At 32.4% G+C, this 22,882-nt stretch overlaps 4 protein-coding genes across 7 annotated transcripts; 3 read left to right on the top strand and 1 right to left on the bottom strand.

The window, feature by feature from the left end:
• Positions 1-2,056: 2,056 nt before the first annotated feature.
• Positions 2,057-3,109, top strand: LOC140810977 (actin-depolymerizing factor 7-like). Its single transcript, XM_073168913.1, has 3 exons — positions 2,057-2,140; positions 2,385-2,644; positions 2,719-3,109. Exons 1-3 carry the CDS (start codon positions 2,138-2,140, stop codon positions 2,867-2,869), a joined length of 414 nt encoding a protein of 137 aa, XP_073025014.1. The 5' UTR covers positions 2,057-2,137; the 3' UTR covers positions 2,870-3,109.
• A 2,639-nt stretch (positions 3,110-5,748) lies between these two features.
• Positions 5,749-6,477, top strand: LOC140803324 (receptor-like protein EIX1; the record flags this gene model as incomplete). Its single annotated transcript, XM_073159162.1, has 1 exon — positions 5,749-6,477. A coding segment is annotated over one exon (729 nt), but the record flags the coding sequence as incomplete, so codon positions are not given.
• A 95-nt stretch (positions 6,478-6,572) lies between these two features.
• On the top strand, positions 6,573-9,872 carry LOC140825974 (receptor-like protein EIX2). Of its 3 annotated transcripts, none has more exons than XR_012116765.1 (3): positions 6,573-8,596; positions 9,150-9,228; positions 9,506-9,870. XR_012116765.1 is itself a non-coding variant. In XM_073188056.1 (2 exons), the coding sequence occupies exons 1-2, from the start codon at positions 6,573-6,575 to the stop codon at positions 9,169-9,171; spliced, it is 2,046 nt and encodes a 681-aa protein (XP_073044157.1). In that variant the 3' UTR covers positions 9,172-9,872. The 3 variants fall into 3 exon arrangements, 1 of the variants encoding a protein (XP_073044157.1); XR_012116764.1 differs by having other exon boundaries at positions 6,573-8,677; XM_073188056.1 differs by having other exon boundaries at positions 9,150-9,872.
• A 3,011-nt stretch (positions 9,873-12,883) lies between these two features.
• Positions 12,884-17,125, bottom strand: LOC140825962 (uncharacterized). 2 transcript variants are annotated; one of them, XM_073188037.1, is made up of 10 exons: positions 16,826-17,125; positions 16,416-16,616; positions 16,205-16,327; positions 15,959-15,996; positions 15,735-15,840; positions 14,046-15,635; positions 13,880-13,908; positions 13,786-13,807; positions 13,358-13,464; positions 12,884-13,273 (listed from the first exon to the last, which is right to left on the bottom strand). In XM_073188037.1, the coding sequence occupies exons 1-10, from the start codon at positions 16,886-16,888 to the stop codon at positions 13,033-13,035; spliced, it is 2,520 nt and encodes an 839-aa protein (XP_073044138.1). In that variant the 5' UTR covers positions 16,889-17,125; the 3' UTR covers positions 12,884-13,032. The 2 variants fall into 2 exon arrangements, with proteins under 2 accessions (XP_073044138.1, XP_073044129.1); XM_073188028.1 differs by having other exon boundaries at positions 13,786-13,908; positions 16,826-17,122.
• Between the last annotated feature and the right edge of the window lie 5,757 nt (positions 17,126-22,882).

Here is a 22,882-nt window from a genome sequence, read left to right as displayed (position 1 = left end):
CATGTCAAGAAAACACTACATTAGTGTTCCAGAAATTCCACAAAATACCAAAGCATAAACCAAGATTGCCATAAAGATGAGACGGAGTCTTCAAGAGAAATCAAGTTGACGTAGCTCTTCCCATTTGGACAAGCACTCGGCTCGGATCTGCTCAGCAGCCTTCAAGGTATCTTCCCATTGTTGATAGGCCTGCTTCTGATTTATCAAATCATCGCCCAAGCATTGGATGTCGGTCTTGAGTCTATCAGAGGAAGCTTTTAGACCCTCACTTTCGTGTAGAAGGGCTACCATGTCGACTTTGTGTTGAGCAAGTTCCATCTCTAATTTTTTCACCAGTCCTTCCTTCACATCGAACTCAACATTTTTCTGATGTAAAGTGGACATGGCGGTCAGCGAGCATGCCATCCAACTTCTCTTTTGTTCCCTGAAATTCTGCACCTGAATCAATGTCTCGAAAAAGTGAGGCTTGAATCCTGAAAAGCTGAAAACATTGAAGGCATATTATCTAAGATATCATGCAGTGGTGTTGCAAGGTATTTCTCATAAAAATCTCACTCAGACATATGCACAAACACCTTGAGTACAATATGAAATGTGACATATTCTACAATATTTTTATGATGGAGGATTGAGAAAAATGGTGAAATATACTTATCTTGAGATAGTATGGCTTGATGGGAATGATGTTGATGATGGAAATTTTCAGAAACTTGGTTGATGTGGGATATGGGATCTCCGTGAGGGGTTGATTAGTTTTCTCAAAGTGAAAGAGGATCGGTTGTGAGAAGCAATGAAGAATTGGATGATTTTGGGAGAAGAAGGCAAGGAAGAAGTCTAGGAGGAATGATGTTGTAAACCACACTGCTATCTTTCTTTTTCTCCTCATCTGCCTCCTCATCCTATATATCGTATTAGCACTTGGACCCAACTTATAAATGAGCTAATACATTGGAATTATTACACACATAGCCAATTGGCCCATGGGCCAAATTGGCTATGTGGGGCAATTGTTTAACCCAAACAGATGGGCCATTACACAACTGTAGTAATTTAGCCAAAGTCTTGGGAGCCCAGGAGATACAGACCAAACAGAGAAAAAGCCCAAGTAAAAATACAGTGGCCCAATGAAGAAACGTGATAGCAGTTCGCTGCCACGGCCCGACGTGGAAGGAAGTGGACGAACGTGGAGTGACGGGGGAAGGGAAAACTGTCGTACAGATTGGAACAAAAGTGGGTGAAGACGATCAGAAAACGCTCTCAACAACTACACACAAAAAGTCTACAGTAAAAAGCTCTGCAGAATTCTATCATCAATTGCACGCTCATTTTTCATTTTCCAGTATTTTAGTTTCTTCATATTTCGCATATTCCTCCGACTTTCTTGTAAAAATGTCGATCAAATTCATGGCAGCATAATGAATATTGATGTTGTTTATGAATTCCACCTTTAATTTCAGTATATTCTTCATTTTATGTTCTTATTTTTGGAGACATTTCGAGAGAATTAGAACGAACGATCGAATCGAGAAACACAACGTTTGGTAAAAGAAGTCAGATTATTTTCACAAATTTGGCACGAACACGTGCCTGGCACGCCCGCAATTTTCGTGACAAACACTAATGTTTCAAAATAGTCCACTTAAATTGAGTTTTTAATTTGATGATACGAGAAATGAAATGAATGCTATAATAGATTGAACTATTTTCTGACAAAAAACTAATGCAGTACTCTTAAATGTATTATATTTATGCATTATTTACTCCATTAATTTGTTTGGGATAACTATAATTACAGTTTAAATTTTATATATATATATATATATATATATAATTTAACATTAAACTCAAATAATTTTGGTTACATGATAAGTTCGGATTTTTCCGGGATAAAAGGTTGGTCAGGAATAAGGAGATTATGAACCAAAGATGAATAAGTGGCAAGACAATTATTGACCCTTTATTTTCTCCTATTCACCGCATTTGTCTCTTGTTTTACAATACACCACATTAATTTCCAATTTTCCTCAAATTTCAAGAATCCACGTGACTCTTTCCAGTCCTTTCTTCTTTGTTTACATAATTATAATAATAATGATAATAAATTTGCAGGTCTTTTCTTCCTTTATAGGCAGCCAAAATGGTAACCCCTCTTATCTTTTCTTTTCGATTTGATTCGAATGCCTAATATCTATTAATTGTTGCATACTTTTAAGGTTCCATCTTAGTTTGACATAATGTTTTGCAAAATTTGTTCCATGTTGGTTTTTGTTATTGATGGAATAGAACAATTTAATGCATTTTACAAATTAGAGGGCAAGCATTTAAGAGCATTTAAGTTTGGTCTAAAATGTCACATATATATATCAAAGATCATTTCTGTGTAGTCGAATGCTTCGTCTGGGACGGCGGTGCACGACGACTGTAAGCTAAAATTCTTGGAATTAAAAGCAAAGCGAAACCACCGTTTCATAATCTTCAAGATCGAGGGGCAGAAGGTGGTCGTGGAGAAGCTCGGCAGCCCCGGGGACAGCTACGACGATTTCACTGCGTCGCTCCCGCCCAATGAGTGCCGCTTTGCTGTCTACGATTTCGACTTCATCACCAATGAAAATTGCCAGAGGAGCAAGATTTACTTCATCGCTTGGTGTGTATACATTAACGGGCGTCCGAGTCGTCCTCATAACTTGAAGTTACGTATTGATTATGTAGCGATTTCAGGTCACCGGAGATGTCGAAAGTGAGAATGAAGATGGTGTACGCAAGCTCGAAGGACAGATTCAAGAGGGAACTGGATGGGATTCAGGTCGAGTTGCAGGCCACAGATCCAAGTGAGATGAGCTTCGATATCATCAAAGCACGTGCTTACTGAATGCTGCATTCTGTGCCTAAGTTCCCTCGAGTATAAATGTTTCAGATTCTTAGCTATTATTTTTTATTTATAGTAATCGATTACATATGGTCCGATATGGATTTCCCAAGTGTGGCAACATTAAATGCCTAGTCTTGGTATGATATGCAAAGTGTTTTGCATTTAAATCTTGGACTTTTTATTCAATAGCATTTCATTTTTTTTTTTTTTGTATTTTCCCTTCCAATAAGCATATGGTTCCTTCTCCATCCAGCTTCTGCTATTATTCCCTTTCTGCTATACCCTTGGATAAAACCTCCCATGGTTCTATATTAATCTCTGGCCTAAATAATGAAAAAAAAAAACCGTTTCATTTATTTGCATAAACACACATGCATTTATTTAAAAGATTATTTTAAATTTATGTTTGTTTATATTGACGATGTTTTAATAGCATCTAAAAATATGGATGAAATATATTAAACATTTAGATATTTTCTCTACAGTGTGTAAAAAGAACTAGTCTTATCGAAAAAGAAGGCAGTCATGCACAAAAGAAAATTGAATTCCTTGGAATATATAAATTGACGAGTCATGAATAATTCTGTAAGAACGCTTTGTGAAAAATATGCAAAATTTTCCAAAAAAAAAAAAAAACTCAATGACAAGAAACAACTTCAAAGTTTTTTACGAGTTGTAAATTTTGCTAGAATTTCATAAAAAATATGGCAAAACAAAGAAAATTTTTAAGTCCATTACTAAAGAATGATGCAAGATTCTTATGGACGGGAGAACACATAATAAGATTAAGCTAATTAAAAAGATTTGCAAAAATATCCCAAAAATGATCATTCATCAAGATGAAAATGATCTATTAATAGGTGGACATCGGTTCTTACAAAGCTCACACAAATGGAGTAGAAAAGGACAAGTATTGCAATGGAATATTCTCAGATGCAGAGTTCGTAAGATGACATATCAATGAAAAAGAATTACATGTAGTAAAAAAAAGCCTTTGAGAATGACCTTTATTTGTATTTGCAAAAAAATTTACCTTAAATATTGAAAATACATAGGTAAAATCTTTCTTGAAAAATAACATTGAATCTAAACCCGAGAAGCCTAAAGTACTGAGATGGCAAGCTTTGTATCAAAATTATATTTTTGATATTGGTGTTACTAAATCTCATGAAAATATTCTTGAAGATTTCTTAACAATAGATGTGCAATGCTAATATCGATGTCATCACTAAATTGCAGAGGTATTTGAGGTAACTTCTTGAAATGCTTCAAACGAAGTTCAATATGCTTTCCCTAAATGAATAAGTTGCGGGCAGAGATGAAGATAACACTTGGGAAAATTAGGTTTTCATTTAAATTTTATCAAAATTATGTAAATATATCTTTTATGTTAAATACTATGACATGAAAAACTACAAATTTTGCCAAAGATATATTTGAAAAGAAAATAATCTTTTGAGCATACTTGATAGGCATAACAACGTCACGTACCGAAAAGGGGGACTCAAAGATGATTATGCAAAATTTTAAATAAAGTAGGGAGATTAAACGAACTTTTGATGGGGAATATAGTAAAATCTAAATTAAACTAGAGTTTGTAGATTTATCTGAAATTTGCCGAAATAATAATTTTGAGGATAAATTTCACAGTTCTTTTCTTATCCCTTAAAGATGAGTGTATACTACACTAGTACCAAACTAACAAAGACTTTCACATGATTATTGTAGCAAGTACCTTTGCATCGTTACCTTATTGACGTGGTATAGTGTACCGTATCGTATCAAAAATTATGTATCTTATATCGTATCGAAAATTACGATATAAGAAAATTTTATATCAATATCCTACCGAAAATTTCGATGCATGTAACTACCACACCGTTATATTGAAATTGTACGGTATACCGAAATTTCAGTGCGATATTGGTATATACCGTTTTATATATCGAAAAAGCTTATATTTTTAAAATTTTAAATTTATTGTTTAAAGATATTATATATTTTTAAATTTTTTATATTATTTCGACATTTCTAGTATTTCGATATATACCAAAATTTTCAAATATCATATCATAACAAAATCTTCGATATGTAGAAAATTCAGTAAATTCGATATTTTTCGGTACGATATTCTTGATGTACCGAAAATTTGTTATTTTTCCCACTCTTATTAATGAGAACTATGATAAGATCCTAGCAACTTACACTCACGATAATTCATGTGCACAAATTTTAAATGTAAATATATATTTTTTAAAATCATTGATTACAAATAGCAAATCTCATTTGGTTATTTTTAGAATTTACTAAAATAGGTTATTATAATAATTTTTATTAGAAAAAAGAAGGGGTATTTGTGTATTATTATATAGTATAAATACATATAATCCATTGAGTACCCCTCCCTCGAGTATTTTCTTGATATAAGTCACTAAACTCCACCCGCAAAATTCCACTAGCTAGCAACAGACTTCGTCAATTTTATTATTGCAACGTGTTTGAGACGGCTTTGTGTAGTGAAATATTAATTAATTAATATTAATTTCCCCGAATTTGTACAGCTTGGACTATTTCTTGATATTTTTGAGATATTTTAAAATCATTGTCCTCATTCAATAATTTCATTCAAGTCTTCGCTAATATATGTGTTTCTTGATTGGACTTCTGCATTAATTTCTCAGGACTTTGCAGTTGGAGTAGCTTGCATGCATCGACGCTTATATAGTTGGCATTGAGGTGCTAATTAAAAGATCACTTCATAACGAGACGATCACTGTGATCATGAAAAACACAAAGATCCCTCAAAATAAAATCTTTGATCTTCTTCTTTTAGTAACCATTCTGCTTTCTGTGAGCTTGGAGAGTTTTTCTGGACATAACAATGGAAGAAACGTAAATATTTGTCCCGAGAGGAGAGACAAGCGCTTCTCAAGTTCAAAAGCGAGCTTACCGATTCTTACGGAAGATTATCTTCATGGGGGACTGGAGAAAACAAAATGGAGTGTTGCAAGTGGAGAGGGGTTCGTTGCGATAACCGGACCAATCATGTCGTACGATTGAATCTCCGAGGTCCAGCCATATCATCAAGTTATGTGATTCCCGAGGCTCCCCTGAAAGATAAGTTCCAGTACTATCCAGCTGCTCCCCTTACAGGTAAGATTAGCTCACCATTGCTTGAGTTGAAGCACTTGACTTATCTAGACTTGAGTAGCAATTTTTTCGACCCTCGTTTCCCGGAGTTCATATGTTCACTCACAGAATTGCACTATCTCAATCTTTCCCAAGCTGGTTTCAAGGGACCAATCCCTCAGTGTGTTGGAAACCTTTCCAAGTTATTATACCTCGATCTTAGTGGAGTTTATGGCTTCTACGGTAAAAGTCTTGATTGGGTCGTTCAACTTCATTCACTTGAATATCTTGACCTCAGTTTTGTGGACCTCCATGAAGTAACCAATTGGTTACAACCAATTAGCAAATTAAGTTCCGTAAAACAATTGTACTTGATCAATTGTTCCCTTCACGATATCCATATTCTTTACCTACAATCAATGCTTCCGCTCCTCTTGAAATCCTTGACTTCTCCTCAAATCAACTCTCTTATAATTTAATTTACTGGCTGCCAAATTACAGCAGAAGCCTTAAATGGATTGATTTCTCTTTTAACGTGGACTTGGACAATCCCAACCCCTATCATTTGGTGCATATGACACCACATACACATGTTCATCCATTTGGCAATGGGAGCAATTTAATATACCTCGGTTTGCGAGGGAATGGCCTTGTTGGGCAGCTTTCTCAGTTGATGATGAGCTTGTTCGGGCCTTTGGGAACCAAATTACGATATCTTGACTTAAGAGCTAATATGCTAAATGGATCGTTGCCTGACATGTCAAGGTTTTCATTTCTAACACAGTTGAAGCTCAACCACAATTATCTTAGCGGATTCGTCTCGAAAGATCTCCTACAACTTCCACATCTTCGTGTTCTTGATCTGTCTGATAACCAAATCATGGGCCCTGTCCCCGATCTCTCGTTTTGCTCGTCGTTGAAAGAATTATATCTTTACAAAAATATGTTCAATGGAACTTTGACTGAAAGCATCGGACGCTTATCCGAATTAGAGGTTTTGTCCTTACAGTTCAATCGCTTGGAAGGAGTAATAACAGAGGCGCATATGCTCAATCTATCTAGATTACGAGTACTGGACTTTTCTTTTAACTTGTTTCTTGATATAAAGTTCAACCATTTGTGGGTACCTCCTTTCCAACTACAGCGTATCAGGCTAACACGATGCAATATTGGGCCACGATTTCCAACATGGCTAAGAACACAGAATGAAGTCATATATTTGGACATATCTAACACGGATATTAGCGACACCATCCCTAAATGGTTCGGTGAGTTATCTCCAAATTTATTGTATCTTAACGTATCAAATAACCAATTGTATGGCGTTTTTCCAAACATATCTGTTTCTACCCACAAGCCTGGAGTTTCAGTTTATCTATTGCCAATCGAGTCTCTACATTTTGGTGTGATTATGGATATCTCAAGAAACAGAATATCGAGTTCGTTAACATTTTTGTGCCATATTACGAGTTGGAGTTTCATTGACCTCTCGGATAACATGTTATCAGGCAAGCTTCCTAACTGTTTTGCAAGCTTTGAAAAGTTGGAATATCTCAATTTGGCCAACAATAATCTCTTCGGGACGATTCCTTATTTGTTTGGCGCTTTACAAGGTCTAAAATGGTTGGTGTTAAGGAATAATAGTTTATCAGGAATCATCCCAAAAGCTTTGAGTAATTGCACAAGCTTGCAGATTATAGATCTCGGGCAAAATAGGCTAACAGGCAATATTCCAACTTGGGTAGGACGTAGATTTAGAATGATTACTGTTCTAAGTCTACGCTCCAATGAGTTCACTGGCAGCATACCTTTAAGCTTATGTGGCTTAACTGAACTTCAAATCTTAGACCTCTCATCAAACAAGGTTTCCGGAGCTATACCAATATGCATATGGAATCTCAGCGCGATGACAATCGAAGATCACGGATTTGATCTATATTTTAGTCAAGTTTTGACATTTCTGGCTTTTTCAATAATGGGGGACGACTACAGTAACTTTGCATCTATGTATGCAGACTTAAATAGTGTGTATTTAAGGTGGAAAGGAAATGAGGTCAAGTACAGTAACTCTTACGGCCTGTTAGTCAACCTCATCGATCTTTCATGCAATACATTATCCGGTGAAATACCTGATGAACTAACAAAACTTGTTGGTTTACATGCACTAAACTTGTCAAGAAACAACTTAACCTCGCATATTCCCCATAACATAGCTCTCTTAAACTCCCTACAGTCGCTCGATCTTTCATGGAACCACATTTCGGGTAGTATCCCCACCGGTCTTTCAAATTTGGATTCCCTTGGAGTCTTGAACTTGTCCTACAACAACTTGTCTGGAAAAATTCCACCTCAGATGCTGAAGTTTGATGAATCAAGCTATATGGGGAATCCTTTACTTTGTGGGCGTCCTATACTCAACATATCCTGCCCTGGGGACGATGAAACTCATGGAGATTTGGACTTCAACAATGTAATGAACAATGTGGAGCACGAAGAGAACGAGTTCATCACCCAAGGATTCTATATCAGTCTGGCCTTTGGATTTATCTTTGGTTTCTGGGGAATTATCGGAACAATTATAGCAAATAAATCATTCAGGTACGCATTTTTTAAGACTACGAGTGTTGCAGAAGACCATGTACATCTTGTGGTTGTCCTCCTCAAGAATCGCTTGAAAATGTATTTTTCCAAATAAGTTAAGTTTTTGATTAATTTTCAAGAATTGTTCCATGATTAAATTATTCTATAGTTTTGCAAATTGGCCATTAAACTTAATACTGATATCTGTTTAGATGTATAAATAATATATCTATGTATATTTTGTCACCTTCAATTTGATTGTGATAGCATCAATGACCAAATTCTAATTTGATCTTACAATTGCTTAAATTTGTTCGTTTATCTATTAAAATCTCATTTAATTTATTTTAAGATAATTATATAACTACTTATTTAAATTTGAACTTTATAAATATAATAATTCTATGCACACAACGCATATGTTCAAATCTTTAAGATCAAACACACTGTTTTTCTCCTCTAAAATTTCATATTCCATTGCTCCTCCCCTTGAATGGCTGCTCAGGTATGCTTCGATCAAAATTAACATGCAGATTCAAATATGTTTTTTCGTTTAATTTTCATGCAACAGAAGGTGGTTCTCAAAGTCATGACCATGTGTGATGAGAAGACCAAGCAGAAAGCTACGGAGGCAGTTGCTGATATTTTTGGTATCCATCGAATTCGATCCCAACTTTTTATACACATTAGTGATGAAACATATATTTTTAGCAAATAACTAAGGCCTTGAAGATCATAACATCTCGGGACAAATGGGCGGGATTACACCGATAAATACAGCATTCATATCCCCCTTGGATAAATGTTTCACATACGGTTTTTAGTTTCTTCACAGTAAGAAATTCTTTCCTGCTAGGGTCTGGGATTATTCATGATGCACAAACAGGTAGATTTTGAACATTGTATCTGATCTTAAACATGGTCTAGGGGTGGATTCCATTGCTGCTGATTTAAAAGATCAGAAGCTGACGGTACTGGTTGGAGAAATGGATGCAGTAGCTGTGGCGATCGAAGAGTCTGAAAAAAGTGGGGAAAGTCGACATTTTGGCAGTTGGGCCAGCAAAGGAAGACAAGAAAGGGGATGGATAATAAGAAAGCACAAGAAAATAAATAATCAAGCACTACATTCCATTTCATCTTATTTTTGTTTCGTTTTTATTAAAAATGTTTTAAATTTTTGTTATGCATTCTCCATCACGAGTTTTCTTCTAAATCTTTATTTTCAACTTGTGAAAATGATGAACATCATAGTAAATTCATTGGTTGTAACAAGTATTTCTAGAGAATTTATTTATACTAGAAATAATTGGAATAATTAGAATTCGAAACAAAATTAATTAACTCAACAAAAGATAATGACGATATTATTGTAAATTCTGACAATTCATGCTAATTGCTCATATGTAACTAATTTGGATAAAAACAAATTTTTTTAATTTGTTTTAAAAAGGATTTGGACAACTCAATTTTTTTCTCATATCGTTTTCTTTTGTTATTTGTCATATTATTTCAAATAATGCATATATTTTATTATAGTCTTCAATTATTTCATTCTTTTTTTGGCAATCAATAATATGCACTTTTTTTTAATTTACAATGATATTGACTATTAATCTCTTGGTAAAAACTTGTGTGAGTCGGTCTCACGGGTCGTATTTGTGAGACGGATATCTTATTTGGGTAATCCATGAAAAAGTATTATTTTTTAAACTAAGAGTATTACTTTTAATTGTGAATATTCATAGGGTTGACCCGTCTCACAGATTAAGATCCGTGAGACGGTCTCACATGAGACACGCTCTATTCTCTTTTATGTAAAGTAACAATCATTGCTAGATGTTTCTACTTTCTTAATCACCTTTAATTTAATATTATTAGATGCTTATACTTAATAACATACTGATAAAAAATATTGATTGAATGTTGCCGTTTATTTGCAATTTATAATAATAGTATTTTTAACAATAACTAATCTTTTTATTGACTCTTATAAAACTATTTTAATATTTATACCAACTCATTAGCATAATGAGTATAATTAAATTAATAATGTCTTATTGATATTATCTCCAAATAAAAATATCTTTAATTTTCTTAGTTTTTTATATAGCTCCACAAGATAATTTGCGTATCCTTATTTTGAGAAAATTTGGTTGCATTATAAAGTTTGAATATTGACTTTAACTTTCTTTTTTTTAAAAAAAAAAAGGACTATAACTTTCTAGTATAATACATTAATTTGGAAACATAATTCATTGTATATAAAACGGCGCTTCTTCCTCCTTTTTATTTTTTGTATAACCAAAAGAGCTAATATTTTTTCTATTTTATTTTCTTTATTTCTTTGTAAAAAGAGAAATTAAAAAAAAAATATTCATGTCTAGAAAATACTTTTATTTATTGTTTCTCTTGTCTATATATTTTGTTATATATGAATATATACTCTACTGCATTGTCTTAATCGACATATATCTTATATATATAATTTGTGATATTAAAGATATTTAAAAGTATTTCGTAGTTTTTTATTACTTGGACTTAATTAGGCTAACATATTAAGATGTGATATATGATATAAAAATTTCAAATTCAATTTATTCATACTGATTTTTTTCATAAAAAAGATCAACTCAAAATAACGAAAATTTGGATTCATAATTATTTATAATATGATATAAAATAATAAATGAATTTTTTTTTGACATTTTAGTTGTAAAATTACAACGGTAAATGCTAGTAGGTGCATTATTTCATTTTGACAATTATAACTTTGTTTAAATATCTCATTTCTCACTCAAGGATCAAACTTTGTTTATTTTTTGTTGGAAAATTTAATGTTCGCAATCTTGATTTTGATTTTAAAAAAAATTATTATTGTATTTCTAACATATTTACTCACGTGTGAAGTTGCAAACACAAGAAGAAAACTGAAACTGAATTTAGCCAAATTGAATTTCTGACGAGTTTTGGTGTTTTGATGATATCTCTCAGCTGGATGATTCAAATGACAATCCGCCAACTTTACCGATCAGAAAACTCAATTTAGGACAAGTCATATTTCACGTCAGTTGAGAAAATCGGATGTTATCTTGGTCAAACCGTTTGCTGAATGACCAAACTGATTGCACAAAAAATCAATCAGTTGGGTATGAGTAGTTGTGTTATTCATAATACTGAATATTTCAATGTCTGATACAAACTCGAATTACTAATGTTTTACAGCGGAAATATAAAACCAGACATAACAATGTCTTAACAGATGCAGCGGAAACATAACTTAGAATTGAAAAACAACAGTCTTCTTCACCAGTCCCAAAACTGACGCTGTTCTTCTTCTTCTAACAGTTCTTCCTCGCTCTTATCTGAGATGAGTTTGGTGGGTGAGTGATATGGTTGTCACTCAGTAAGCGGGGGCGGGAATAACTCCTAGTTTTAAAATTCGTTTTCAACAGAAACAGTAATACAAATAATATACAGAAATTCTTATTTTCAGAATAGAAATCAGTATTCAGGAATCAGTATTCAGAAATCAGTATTCAGAACAGGAATCAGAACTTAAAATTTAGCGAGCAAGCACTGAGCACGTTTGTGAATTTCATGGCTAAACTGATATAAATCTCATATATGTTCTCTACTCTAAGGGGTGAGGCCAGTAATCAGTAATCAAGAATCAGTAATGTTTCAGAATATATATTTATACCATTAGTTCACTAGGTTTCAGTGCTTTAAAAATCAGAGATCAGAAATCAAAAATACATATAATTTGCTTCAAAATAGGAATTATTAAACTGATTTCAAGACATTTATACATATGTCCACTTACCGTAATTTGCTAGAAAGCTTTGGTTGAAATCTGAAAATCTGATTGCCCTTGCTACTGGATTTCACTGTTTGAACAAGGCACTCTCTTAACTCAAATTTTCAAGTGATAATTCAAGATTTGTGTAACACCAAATCAAGGATTTGAGGGTGTTATTTGTAGGCAAAGTTCTGACCGTCAGTCTCTCAATTAATGGCCATAATCTGCTATTATGTGCATTAGCTGCTGGAACTTGCTAGATGCTGCAAAATGCTAACTAGTGCTGGAAATTCAGGTTCTCACAGAAACTATCGTGTCTAACGTATATATCATTGTTGGAGCCTATAAATACATCATCTTGAAGATAGCTTTTTAAAAAGATTCAAAGCATGGGCAGTTAGCATAAATAAATTTGCTAGTTGAGAGCACAAGCTCTTGTGTGAGGATAAAGAGATCCGTAAGCTAAAAAAGTGAAGTGCAAGCGCCTGATAATGTTTAATGCAAAATTTCACAAAACAGAATAACTGTATTTTATTGCTTCAGCCACAGAACAAATAATGGAGAAAGATGCAGTTGAAAATGTATTGTTGATATACATGCCATGTCTGCTCGACAAAAAAACTCAACAGTTGGTCTTCACCATTATTCCAAGTATCTAGTTTTTCTTTCCATTTTTCAGGTTACGAAGGGTCATAACAAGTTGTTGCCGTTCACCCTCTACCTCTGCAAATCTGAGACTTATTTCTGAATATCTCTCATGCATTTCTTTCAACCTTTTTTCCATGTTTTTGTTTTTGTCCCTCAGTGATACTACTTCACTCAACAAGCTGGAAGTATCACAACTACAACTGAAGTGGTCGCTCTTCTGTTCCAGCATTGTTTGGTGAGTTGCTCCTCTGGAAAAATAAACGGAATCAATTCCTTATTTTGTCATGTTAAATATTATGATACTAATGGCTCAAGTCAGTGCCAGATATTACCTTTTGATATGTTCTGTGTCCAGCTCCCCTGTCGTTGGAAGGTTGTCTATACCCTTGCTTCTTTCTTGAAGCAGTCTATCATTTATGTCCTTGGCAGGTGCACTCGCCTGTAGTCAGTTTATTGTTTCTTATCATTACAATTTGGTAAATGGGTAACTTAATTTATACACATCACTGAAGTGAGATTTATTGTTGCTTAAACTTGTATAAGCTATCACTTATACTTCATCAAGCACAATGTTTTACATCATACGGGAGTTGGTAGATATCCAGGCTTTAGTATTTCAGTAACATAAAGAAGAAAGCAATGTTAATTCACTTGATACATTTTTCAGAGCATAGTGGCTCCATGCACATAGAGATTTCAGGTTTGAGAGGTTTTTTTGAATGTTGGTTATTTTATGCTACATTTTCATAAATGTACCAACCTGCTCTAACTGATCTGTAAGGTTTGTCTGTGTGTTGCTCTCTTCTTCTCCCGCGGTATTATGCATAAGATTCTTTGCCTTCACTGGAGACCTGATAATATTTTGTAGTGCTGCTCTCTCTTCCTGTAAAGTTAACCAAAGTTAGTTGAGTCACTTATAAGCAAGAATAACAAATGCACTAGAAATCAGTTCTTCAATGTCTGACTTAGTACTATCATTTTGGAAATTTCATGGTTTTCCTCTGAATGGGTGATTATTACCTTCTCATTATGCAAGTCAATCTGCAGTTTGGAGACCTCTGTCTTTAGCTTTTCTTTCTCCGATTCGACCTTTAATAAATTATTCTTCACCTCACTGTTCTTCTGTCTTAGCTTTTTCACTTCTAAATGCAAGTTCTCTTCTTTTGTCTTTGCCTGATCTATTTGAGACTTCAAAGAAATATTTTCTAAAATAAATTTTTCTGCTTCCTTTCTCTCTGGTGCTATTTCTTTTTCTGAACCTTCATTTTCCTTTACCCACGTCCCTTTCTTTTGTTCTTGAAGGTCATGAAGTGTTCTTTCATACTCATCACTTTTTATTTGATGTTCATCCCTAGATTTCTGAAGCAGGTCTTCAAGAATTTCATTCCTATGTCTCAAATCATTGGCTTCTGCAACTGATATCTGTGCCAACTTCTCGTTCTCCTCAATTTTTAACGACATATCAGCAGAAAGCCTTTTGAATTCCTCCTGAAGTCGCTCTGCTGCATTTGCATTATTCCATCTTGTCTTCCTAAAGGCTTCCTCAGCTCTTATGGCTCTCTGTTCCTGCATTATTTTTGCCTGAGTCACTGCATCCAAATCTTCTTCAAATGCTTGCGCCTGATTTTCCAGTTCTTTTTGCAGGTTCTCGACCTGAATCTCAAGCTCATTAATTGCATTCAAAGATCCGGAGTATTGAAGTTCCTGATTTTTGACCTCTTCTTCCAAGCTTGCTACCTGGAGCTTCAACTGCTTCACCGTGGCCAAAGATTCAGTGTAATGGTGTTGCATTTCCATTTTTTCTTTTTGGTTTTCATGCAATGTGGAGTAGATTTCCTTGCTTTCCGTCTCTAAACATTCATAAACCAACTTAAGCCTCTCTAATTCTATTTGAATCTCTGCTTTTTCTTTCTTTTGGATTTCTAATTCGAAAATGAGGTTTTCAACATCCTGCTTCAACCTTTGTATTTCAGCATCATTTCCAAGATTGTTTACCAGGTATTCCAATGCTTTCATATCTTCATTTTGATCCATCTTTTTCTTCGGAACTGCTGCAAGGGCCCCTGCTGCACTTTTAAGGGTTTTAATTTCACTTGAAAGTTGAGTGATTTTCATGTTTTTCTGCTCCAACTCTTTGTTAAGATCTCTTAAGGTAAGAACAAATTCAGAATTTGAATCCTCTGTCTCTTGCAACTGTGACTTCATTTTTTTATTCAAGCACTTCTCATTTTCAAGCTCGTGCTTGACATTTTCCAGTGACCTTCTCATATTTGCAGTCTCTTTTTTTACATAAAATGGTTCATCTTCCACATTCTCACGTTTTGATGAGGACTTGAGTCGTTCACATTCTGCTTTAAGTGCATCCCTATCTTGTTTAAGGTCAACCATCTTCTTGCTCTCCTTAATGACTTGCTGCCTAAGGGACTGTGCTTCCATTTCTGCAACCTCTGCCTTCCTTTCTAACATCTTCATTTGGTTTTTCAAGTGCCCCAACTTATCATGTGAAGTTTCTATCATCCCATTTGCTGATATATAATCATTATTATCCGATTTGGCATCTCCTAAGCTTCCACTTTGTTCGCGACTTGTTGCTTCACTTGAGCCCTCACTCTATCGAACAAATGAAGTCAGTTCTAGTTTATAGAGCCGATAAAGTATGTGTCATATTAATTCGTTTAATCAGTATTTGCTGATAATTAGAGACCTTACTTCAGAAGAATGTATGTTTCTCTTTCCTTGACTATAGCAATCATCCAATTCCGTATCTAAGCATTCGTCAGATTCATTCATTGGTGATAGATCATCTTCGATATATCTGAGCTTCCGAGTGAAAACAAAAAAACAAAATTATCCTTTCAATTTTTACTATCACTCAACATTGTTAGGCAGAGAAAAGGAAGATGAATATTACTGCTGTTGGTCGAGATTGTTACCTTGAATTAGGATCTCCTTGAATCCTCTGAACTGTAACCTGGTATTCAATAGTAGCTTTAGGAAATATTTTTACTGATGGTACAATTTTTCAAACCACCTCATAATTATTAAAAACTAAGGAAAGAAGAAAAAACTGGTGCAAGCTACTTTCTCTGCAGCTTGGCCTCTAAATATGTGTGCACAAGTTGTGTGCAGTGACAGAACCAGGATTTTAATTGCGCAAGAGATGGAGGGAATGAACTAACGTGCAAAATTGCTCCAGATTTTGAAGTCTGCAGTGGCAAAGTTAACTTCAACGGTTTGTGTGCTTCTGCTAGATCCGCAAAATCAATCGAGACTTCTCCCAGAAAACCTGACTTTGATGATCCCTTTGACGAATAAAATAAATAAAACTGTTATCTTTTTTTTTTATCATATGTGAATCTTGGGAAGAAGAAACCAGAAAATGTAACTTACAGTTGACACAATCAAGTAGTAAAATTTCTCTCTAATTCTCCCTGTTTTGATCTCTTTGACTAATTTCACCGCTTCATAAACAGGATTTTCCCATGTACAGATTCCTTCAGCGATTAAAGCTTTTGGCAATCTCACCGTTGGCTTGCCGACATCTACTGGAACCAGAGAAATCATAAGGCCTTTTGCTTTCATCAGTGGAACCTGGAACAACATTACTGGTGAGAAACTGCTTTCCAAAATCTTGCATTTCTTGATCAGAATATCAGTTATTCTTACAACCCATGAACAAAATGATTTGTTTTTCGCACTGTCGCAGTGAATACTACATTACCATCCCTGCATTTTATGCTAAGAAGAGAACTCATTTCCATTTCTGATCCATTATAATTTGGTTTGACATCCAATGTTACCTGTGTTGCTTGAAATTGCATCTTGAAGACAGCTTTGATCTTTTTCTCGCTTCGTTTGAACATCTTTTCTTGGATATTAAGGATTCAAATTCAAAGAATCCTTCAGTTCTTGCTGTGTGAGAATTAGGAGAAATGGAAGACCATGTGTTGCCTTTGCTGCGTCAAGTGAAAGAATCGAATTTACTGTGGAAAATTTTGGTAGTTGAGAGGCGGAGGAGAATTAAATGAATAGAATAAAAATCGTTTTCTTTGTATAAATATTTCAGAAATTTACCGAGGGGACCTTCTTTTTTTCTTTTTTTTTTTTTGAAAGAAGCGAGGTTACCTGCATAGGTAGTGAAGCTTGGTTTTGACTTTTGAGTTGGATTGTTTAAGATTTGTCCTGCATTTCGTCTGCTGCTGCAGTGAATGGTGCGAATTTCAAATTTCTATTAAGAAAGTTTGATAGTATTAATTGTGTTTTTTAAATAAAAAAAAGGTTGGTTTTTCTAAAAAAATAACAAAGTAATACATTTCCCTTCGAAAATTCTAGATTGCTCTAGTTGTGAAGCATCAAAATTCATCATGGTTACGTAACCATTTGAAAAAATTTGAGTTACACCATTTCTATTAACTATAATTTTTGGTAAAGCGGTAAGCGTCCGTTCCTACATACATTATTATCCGATTCCGTTCAATCCGTGTCGAACCACTTGATCTTGATCTTGATCTTGATCTTGATAAGCATCTCTAACACACATATTTTTATTTTCTCTACCATCGCTTACATTTAATAATAGATTTTTATGTTTCAACCTAATTATTAATGTAGGTACCAATACATTATTAGTGACAAGAGAATGACGTGCCCTATGTAAATAAACAAATAACGGGATCGTGAGTGAATAAGGTAGAATACAGAGAGAGAGAGAGATTAAATTGAGATATGTATATTTAACTAAACTAGAAAAATGCACGTGCGTTGCACGTAAAAAACTAAACTACTGAAAATATATGTACGAAATTTTAATAATATTTAAATGAATTAAAACATGGTTATTAACATTTATCAACTGAAACAAACTAACCCATAAAAAATAAAAAAATCATGACCATAGACGGTATATAAATCAGAGAAAGTATCTTATCCACTTGACACATTTTCCAATATGCTTCTTGGTTGATTTTGACAACTCAACAGCTCTTTGTCGTAGTTTGTTATAACATAAATATAATTAATTTGATATGCTCAACAAGTATCTGATCGTCTTTAACATCTATTATGTTATTTACAATCTTTATCCGGGATCTGACATGCTCGTAGTTTGCTTCTTTATCACGACATTTTTTCGATTTTCTATATTGTTTTTATTTGATAATCTTATTTTTCCGACTATTTTTTTGTTGTTAAATGATTTTTCAGCTTTTGACAATAATCAACTATAACTCCTATGAAAAAATGCTTTTACTCGTGATAAGTTTTCACTTGTGACTAAAAGTATTTATAACCTATATATTCTTCAACAACATAACCAATGAATGGTGTTGCACCTTCTTCAAATATTGTGATATTTGTGATATCATTTTTATATATTTAGTATCATATTATCAACATATAGCTGTAAGGTTAATAAATTTTTAACAACTATTTCTCAATCAGTGTGAGAAAAATACTTGAATTTTTTCAAATGGCTATATCTTAGAATTGTGCCCTCATTTAATTTGACACAATTCAATGAAGTCATCTTGATCGTCATTTTTTGGAAGCTTTGAAATAATGATTGCGAGCATCATGTCATGATGATGATATAGTTTCAATCTCATTTGTTGCGTTTAGAACATAATATTATATTATTCATTGAAACAAAACAAATTTTCTTCTATCGAGTTTATATTTTGTTTTATAATATTTTATATCTTGTGGAACGATATACAAAATTAATTATTGTATTTTAAAAAGCTTGAGAAGAGATACGAATAATGTTATTAAGATATGCATATGAGATATCATTCAAATATATGTCAAAGTATTTGTCTTATTCAATATCTCATCTAATAATATAACCATTTAGATTTGATGACCATTTTATGATAGTCAAAATTAATTTGATGAAATATTGTAGAATTTTATTTGAATTTCAATATTTTGTTAAGTGAATTTATTTGACGAGGATTTTTCTATGCTACCATCATATATGTTATAAATTAGCTAGTTAGACACTTTGACTAAAAAAAGAGACAAAAACAATCTCGTATCACCTCGAAATATATCGAGATAAAATTGGAGAAAATAAAGTGAAACTGACTCAATGTCTCAATAAAATGCACAGAATTGATCTGTTATATTGTGTCAACAAAGTTTTAGAATTGTTCTCATACCATTATAAATAGAATGAAAATTATGCACAATTTGTTTTTCATGTATTTCTTTTTCTAAATGAATAATTTTTTTCTTTTTGAAAAAAACTATTTTATTGAGAAATATTGACATTTTATATGACATTCATATGTCGCACAACCATGAAGTAGCAACATAATCATTATATAACACTTAACGTACACATACAATTCTTCAATTCCTTCTTCATTATGTTTCGTTGAAATTTAAATCTGAATCATTCTTGATCTTAACATTTTGCTTTAAATATGATTTAATATATATGTATATGTTTCATGTTACTTAATTAGACCTAATTTCAAATATCTATAAAAAAAATGTGCTTGAATTATATCATACAGAAATTAGGACATAGTATGTAGGACCGAACGCTTGCCGCTTTACCAAAAGCTATAGCTAGTAGTAATGGTGCAACTCAAATCTTTTAAATCGCGCAGCAGCTCAAGCACCATAGTTCGGCCGCTTAAGCAAGCAGGGACAATTATTGCATCCAACAATCTTCCTCCCAATAATTGCACTCCTTGCAATCAATGGGAATCGAACCCGTGACCTTGCCTCTGATACCAATTGTAAGACCGATCGCTTGTCGTTTTACCAAAAGCTATAGCTAGTAGTAATTGTGCAACTCAAATCTTTTAAACCGCACAGCAGCTCAAGCACCACGGTTCGACCGCTCTACCAAGCAGGGACAATTATCGTACCCAACATAGTAATACACAACATTATTTTTTTATTTAACATGTCTTTTTTTTCATCAACTATGTTTGTCAAAATTTTTTTGTTCAAAATTTGACGCATTTCGTAGATTATATGTATGAAAAACCAAGAAATTATATAATTCATAGAAACCATTTACTATTCTCTTCGTAGAACAGAAGACTCAAAATACGTGGCTTTGATTGATGTACTCTCATATTTATTTTTATATAAACAACAAGACACATGATATAATATCAGAAAAATCAATTACCGCCAACAATACTAACCAAAACGAATAAAAAAATCATAACACAAACAACCTCGATAAGAAAAAAAATTATAACTCAAAGGTTAAAAATAATTTATTTAGTACAATAACAAAAAAATTGAAGTATATACGAGCAATAAAAACCATAAATCACTCTCAAATTAAATATTAACTCATATTATTCACAATTTGTATAAATTTTCCAATATTTTTTCAAATAAAGAGAAGAAGCCTTATCAATGTCATCGTTTTATAGATATTCATTTCACTTCTTTAAAAAACACATGAAAAATGGTGCCTTGAAATCATAATAAAACCATTTAGAAAAGTAGCCGTAATAATATAATACAAAGTCACACAATTTTTCTTAAACCATAGAAACATATTAGACTATTGACTAAATATATCTAACAACAACAAAGCATGCGTTAACTTGTGATATAATTAAATTTATAATCATGCATAATCATTGAATTAGAGCAAAATCGCATGTCAAAAATCTACTGGATATTATATATTTTAATAATTTATCCATATTTGTCGTTCACCAGAGGACTCTTAGATCTACCAAATTTTGTAGTTCACCTATTATTTTCATGATAAATAATATTACAAAAATAATATAATCAAGAACATAAAAACTCAAATTAAAATGTCTTCTATCAATTTAAGTAAAAAAAATTGATTAGAGAATATAATAATGTCGTAAAAAATTTAAATATTGATTTATAGACAGAAGTTTGAAAATACATTTGCCCCAATAAATAAAAAATGTTATCTCTTGATATTATGAGACATAAGGTAAAAACGAATAAATATTTCAATCTTTTTAATATTTTCTAAGTCACTTCAAACTAAGTAATCTAAGCAAACAGAAAACATGCATTATGTGTTTAAAAATTAACAAAATATCTCAACAATAAAAAATTGAAAAATAACCGTTTTTGTTGGATATTTGATTTTGTTTTCTCTTTTCTTTGTGCAAACAAACAAATCACATAAACAATGCAAACACAATTACATGATCAATACAAAAGACATATAACAATTAAACATGTTAACGCTAGGGTAAAAAAAAACTCCTCTCATTGCAAGAACACAAAATGATCAAATGGAGCATATTATTTAGTAATATTTATTTAGCAGCATTTATAAAAAAAAAATTGACTAAATAACTTAAAAACAATGTTTGAAATCACTTAAAGACAAATATTTCTCTCAATCACATATCTTTATTGACACTTAAAGAGTCTAAAAATATTTTTATTCTAAATGGGAGAAAGAAATTTTGTATGAGATTAATATTTATAAATAATTTATTTTTATTCAATCCGAATCATTTCCCTTTGTCTTCCTGTTATTATTTGATGACAATGTATAAATTTAAGTAACTAAAATTAAATTTAAAGTAAATTAAAATAATAATTAGTTTGATTGAGTTAAATACACTATTAATGATCTTATTAAACTAAGAAAAAAAAAATGAATTAAATAACACCATTAATATGACAAATTGTAAAACAAAAAAATAATATAATAGTAAGCTAACAAATGAAAGTCATATACTTAATAGATTAATAATAGATAATATATCATTTAGTAATATGTATTTAGCATCATATATTGAAAATTGATTTAAAAAATATATATATTAATGATTATTATTAAATGAAGGTCACATTCATATATTTATATTAGTATAGATTAGTATAGATAGATATAGATTATTTGTAAGGTTTTTTCACAAAACAAATTTTAATCTCGGCTATTGAATTTAAAAGTTTAGTAATTAGTAAATAAATAATAAAGATAAGGATTAAAAGTTTATTAATTAGTAAATAAATAATAAGGATAAGGACAAAAGAGTAAATGCATAATTGTAATTAATAATTAATAATAAAGATTGAATTTAAAAGTTTAGTAATTAGTAAATAAATAATAAGGATAAGGACAAAAGAGTAAATGCATAATTGTAATTAATAGATAATAATAAAGATAAGGACAATAGAGTAAATTCACAATTCAATCTGTATATTTATAGATATATAGATATGGTGGGTTGAGGATCCAAGTAACCAGCAGTTTGCTGTAAAAGGCTGTCGGTGGAGCATTTATACCAGACTTGTCACTTTAGAAAGTGCCTCTCCATCTCCCTTTTGTAATTAGCTTTGTTCATCCATTTGTAAATGTTTTCCCCGTGACATTTCTCACACCAATGTACCGTTGAGTCAATTATTATGAGTATTCATTAGATCAAGTTTATGGTGAAATGGATGAATCGAGTCGGGTGTTCTACCGGATCAAATCAATAATGTTGTTAGTAAAATGAGCAAAGTAGATGTCTTCGATCGTGACCTACAAACAATGAAAGCAGCTCGTGAATGGACGTCGGAGGAGTGTCCGGCGTGACAACTCCAATGAAAAAGTCAGCATATTGTCCTAAGGGTATCATAATATATTTACCTGATATATATCTCGGTGTTGCATAAGTTAAAAAAAATGGCTTTTTTAAAACATTTACAAACACTATATGCCAATAATCGTTTTCGTTGCTTTATCGACAGCAAGAGGAAAACTTGTGCCCCTAACAAGTACTTTACATTGTATCCCATTAAAAAAGAATAATAGATTAAACTAATAATTATTTGACATTCCTTCTAGTTGTGAGGAAAGATATAAGCCTAACTACTAGATAAAGCAATTATTTAGTCTT

This window comes from Primulina eburnea, chromosome 1 (genome assembly GCF_022965805.1).
Source record: "Primulina eburnea isolate SZY01 chromosome 1, ASM2296580v1, whole genome shotgun sequence".
Classification (NCBI taxonomy): Eukaryota; Viridiplantae; Streptophyta; class Magnoliopsida; order Lamiales; family Gesneriaceae; genus Primulina; species Primulina eburnea.
This window is presented reverse-complemented; position numbering and strand designations above follow the sequence as displayed.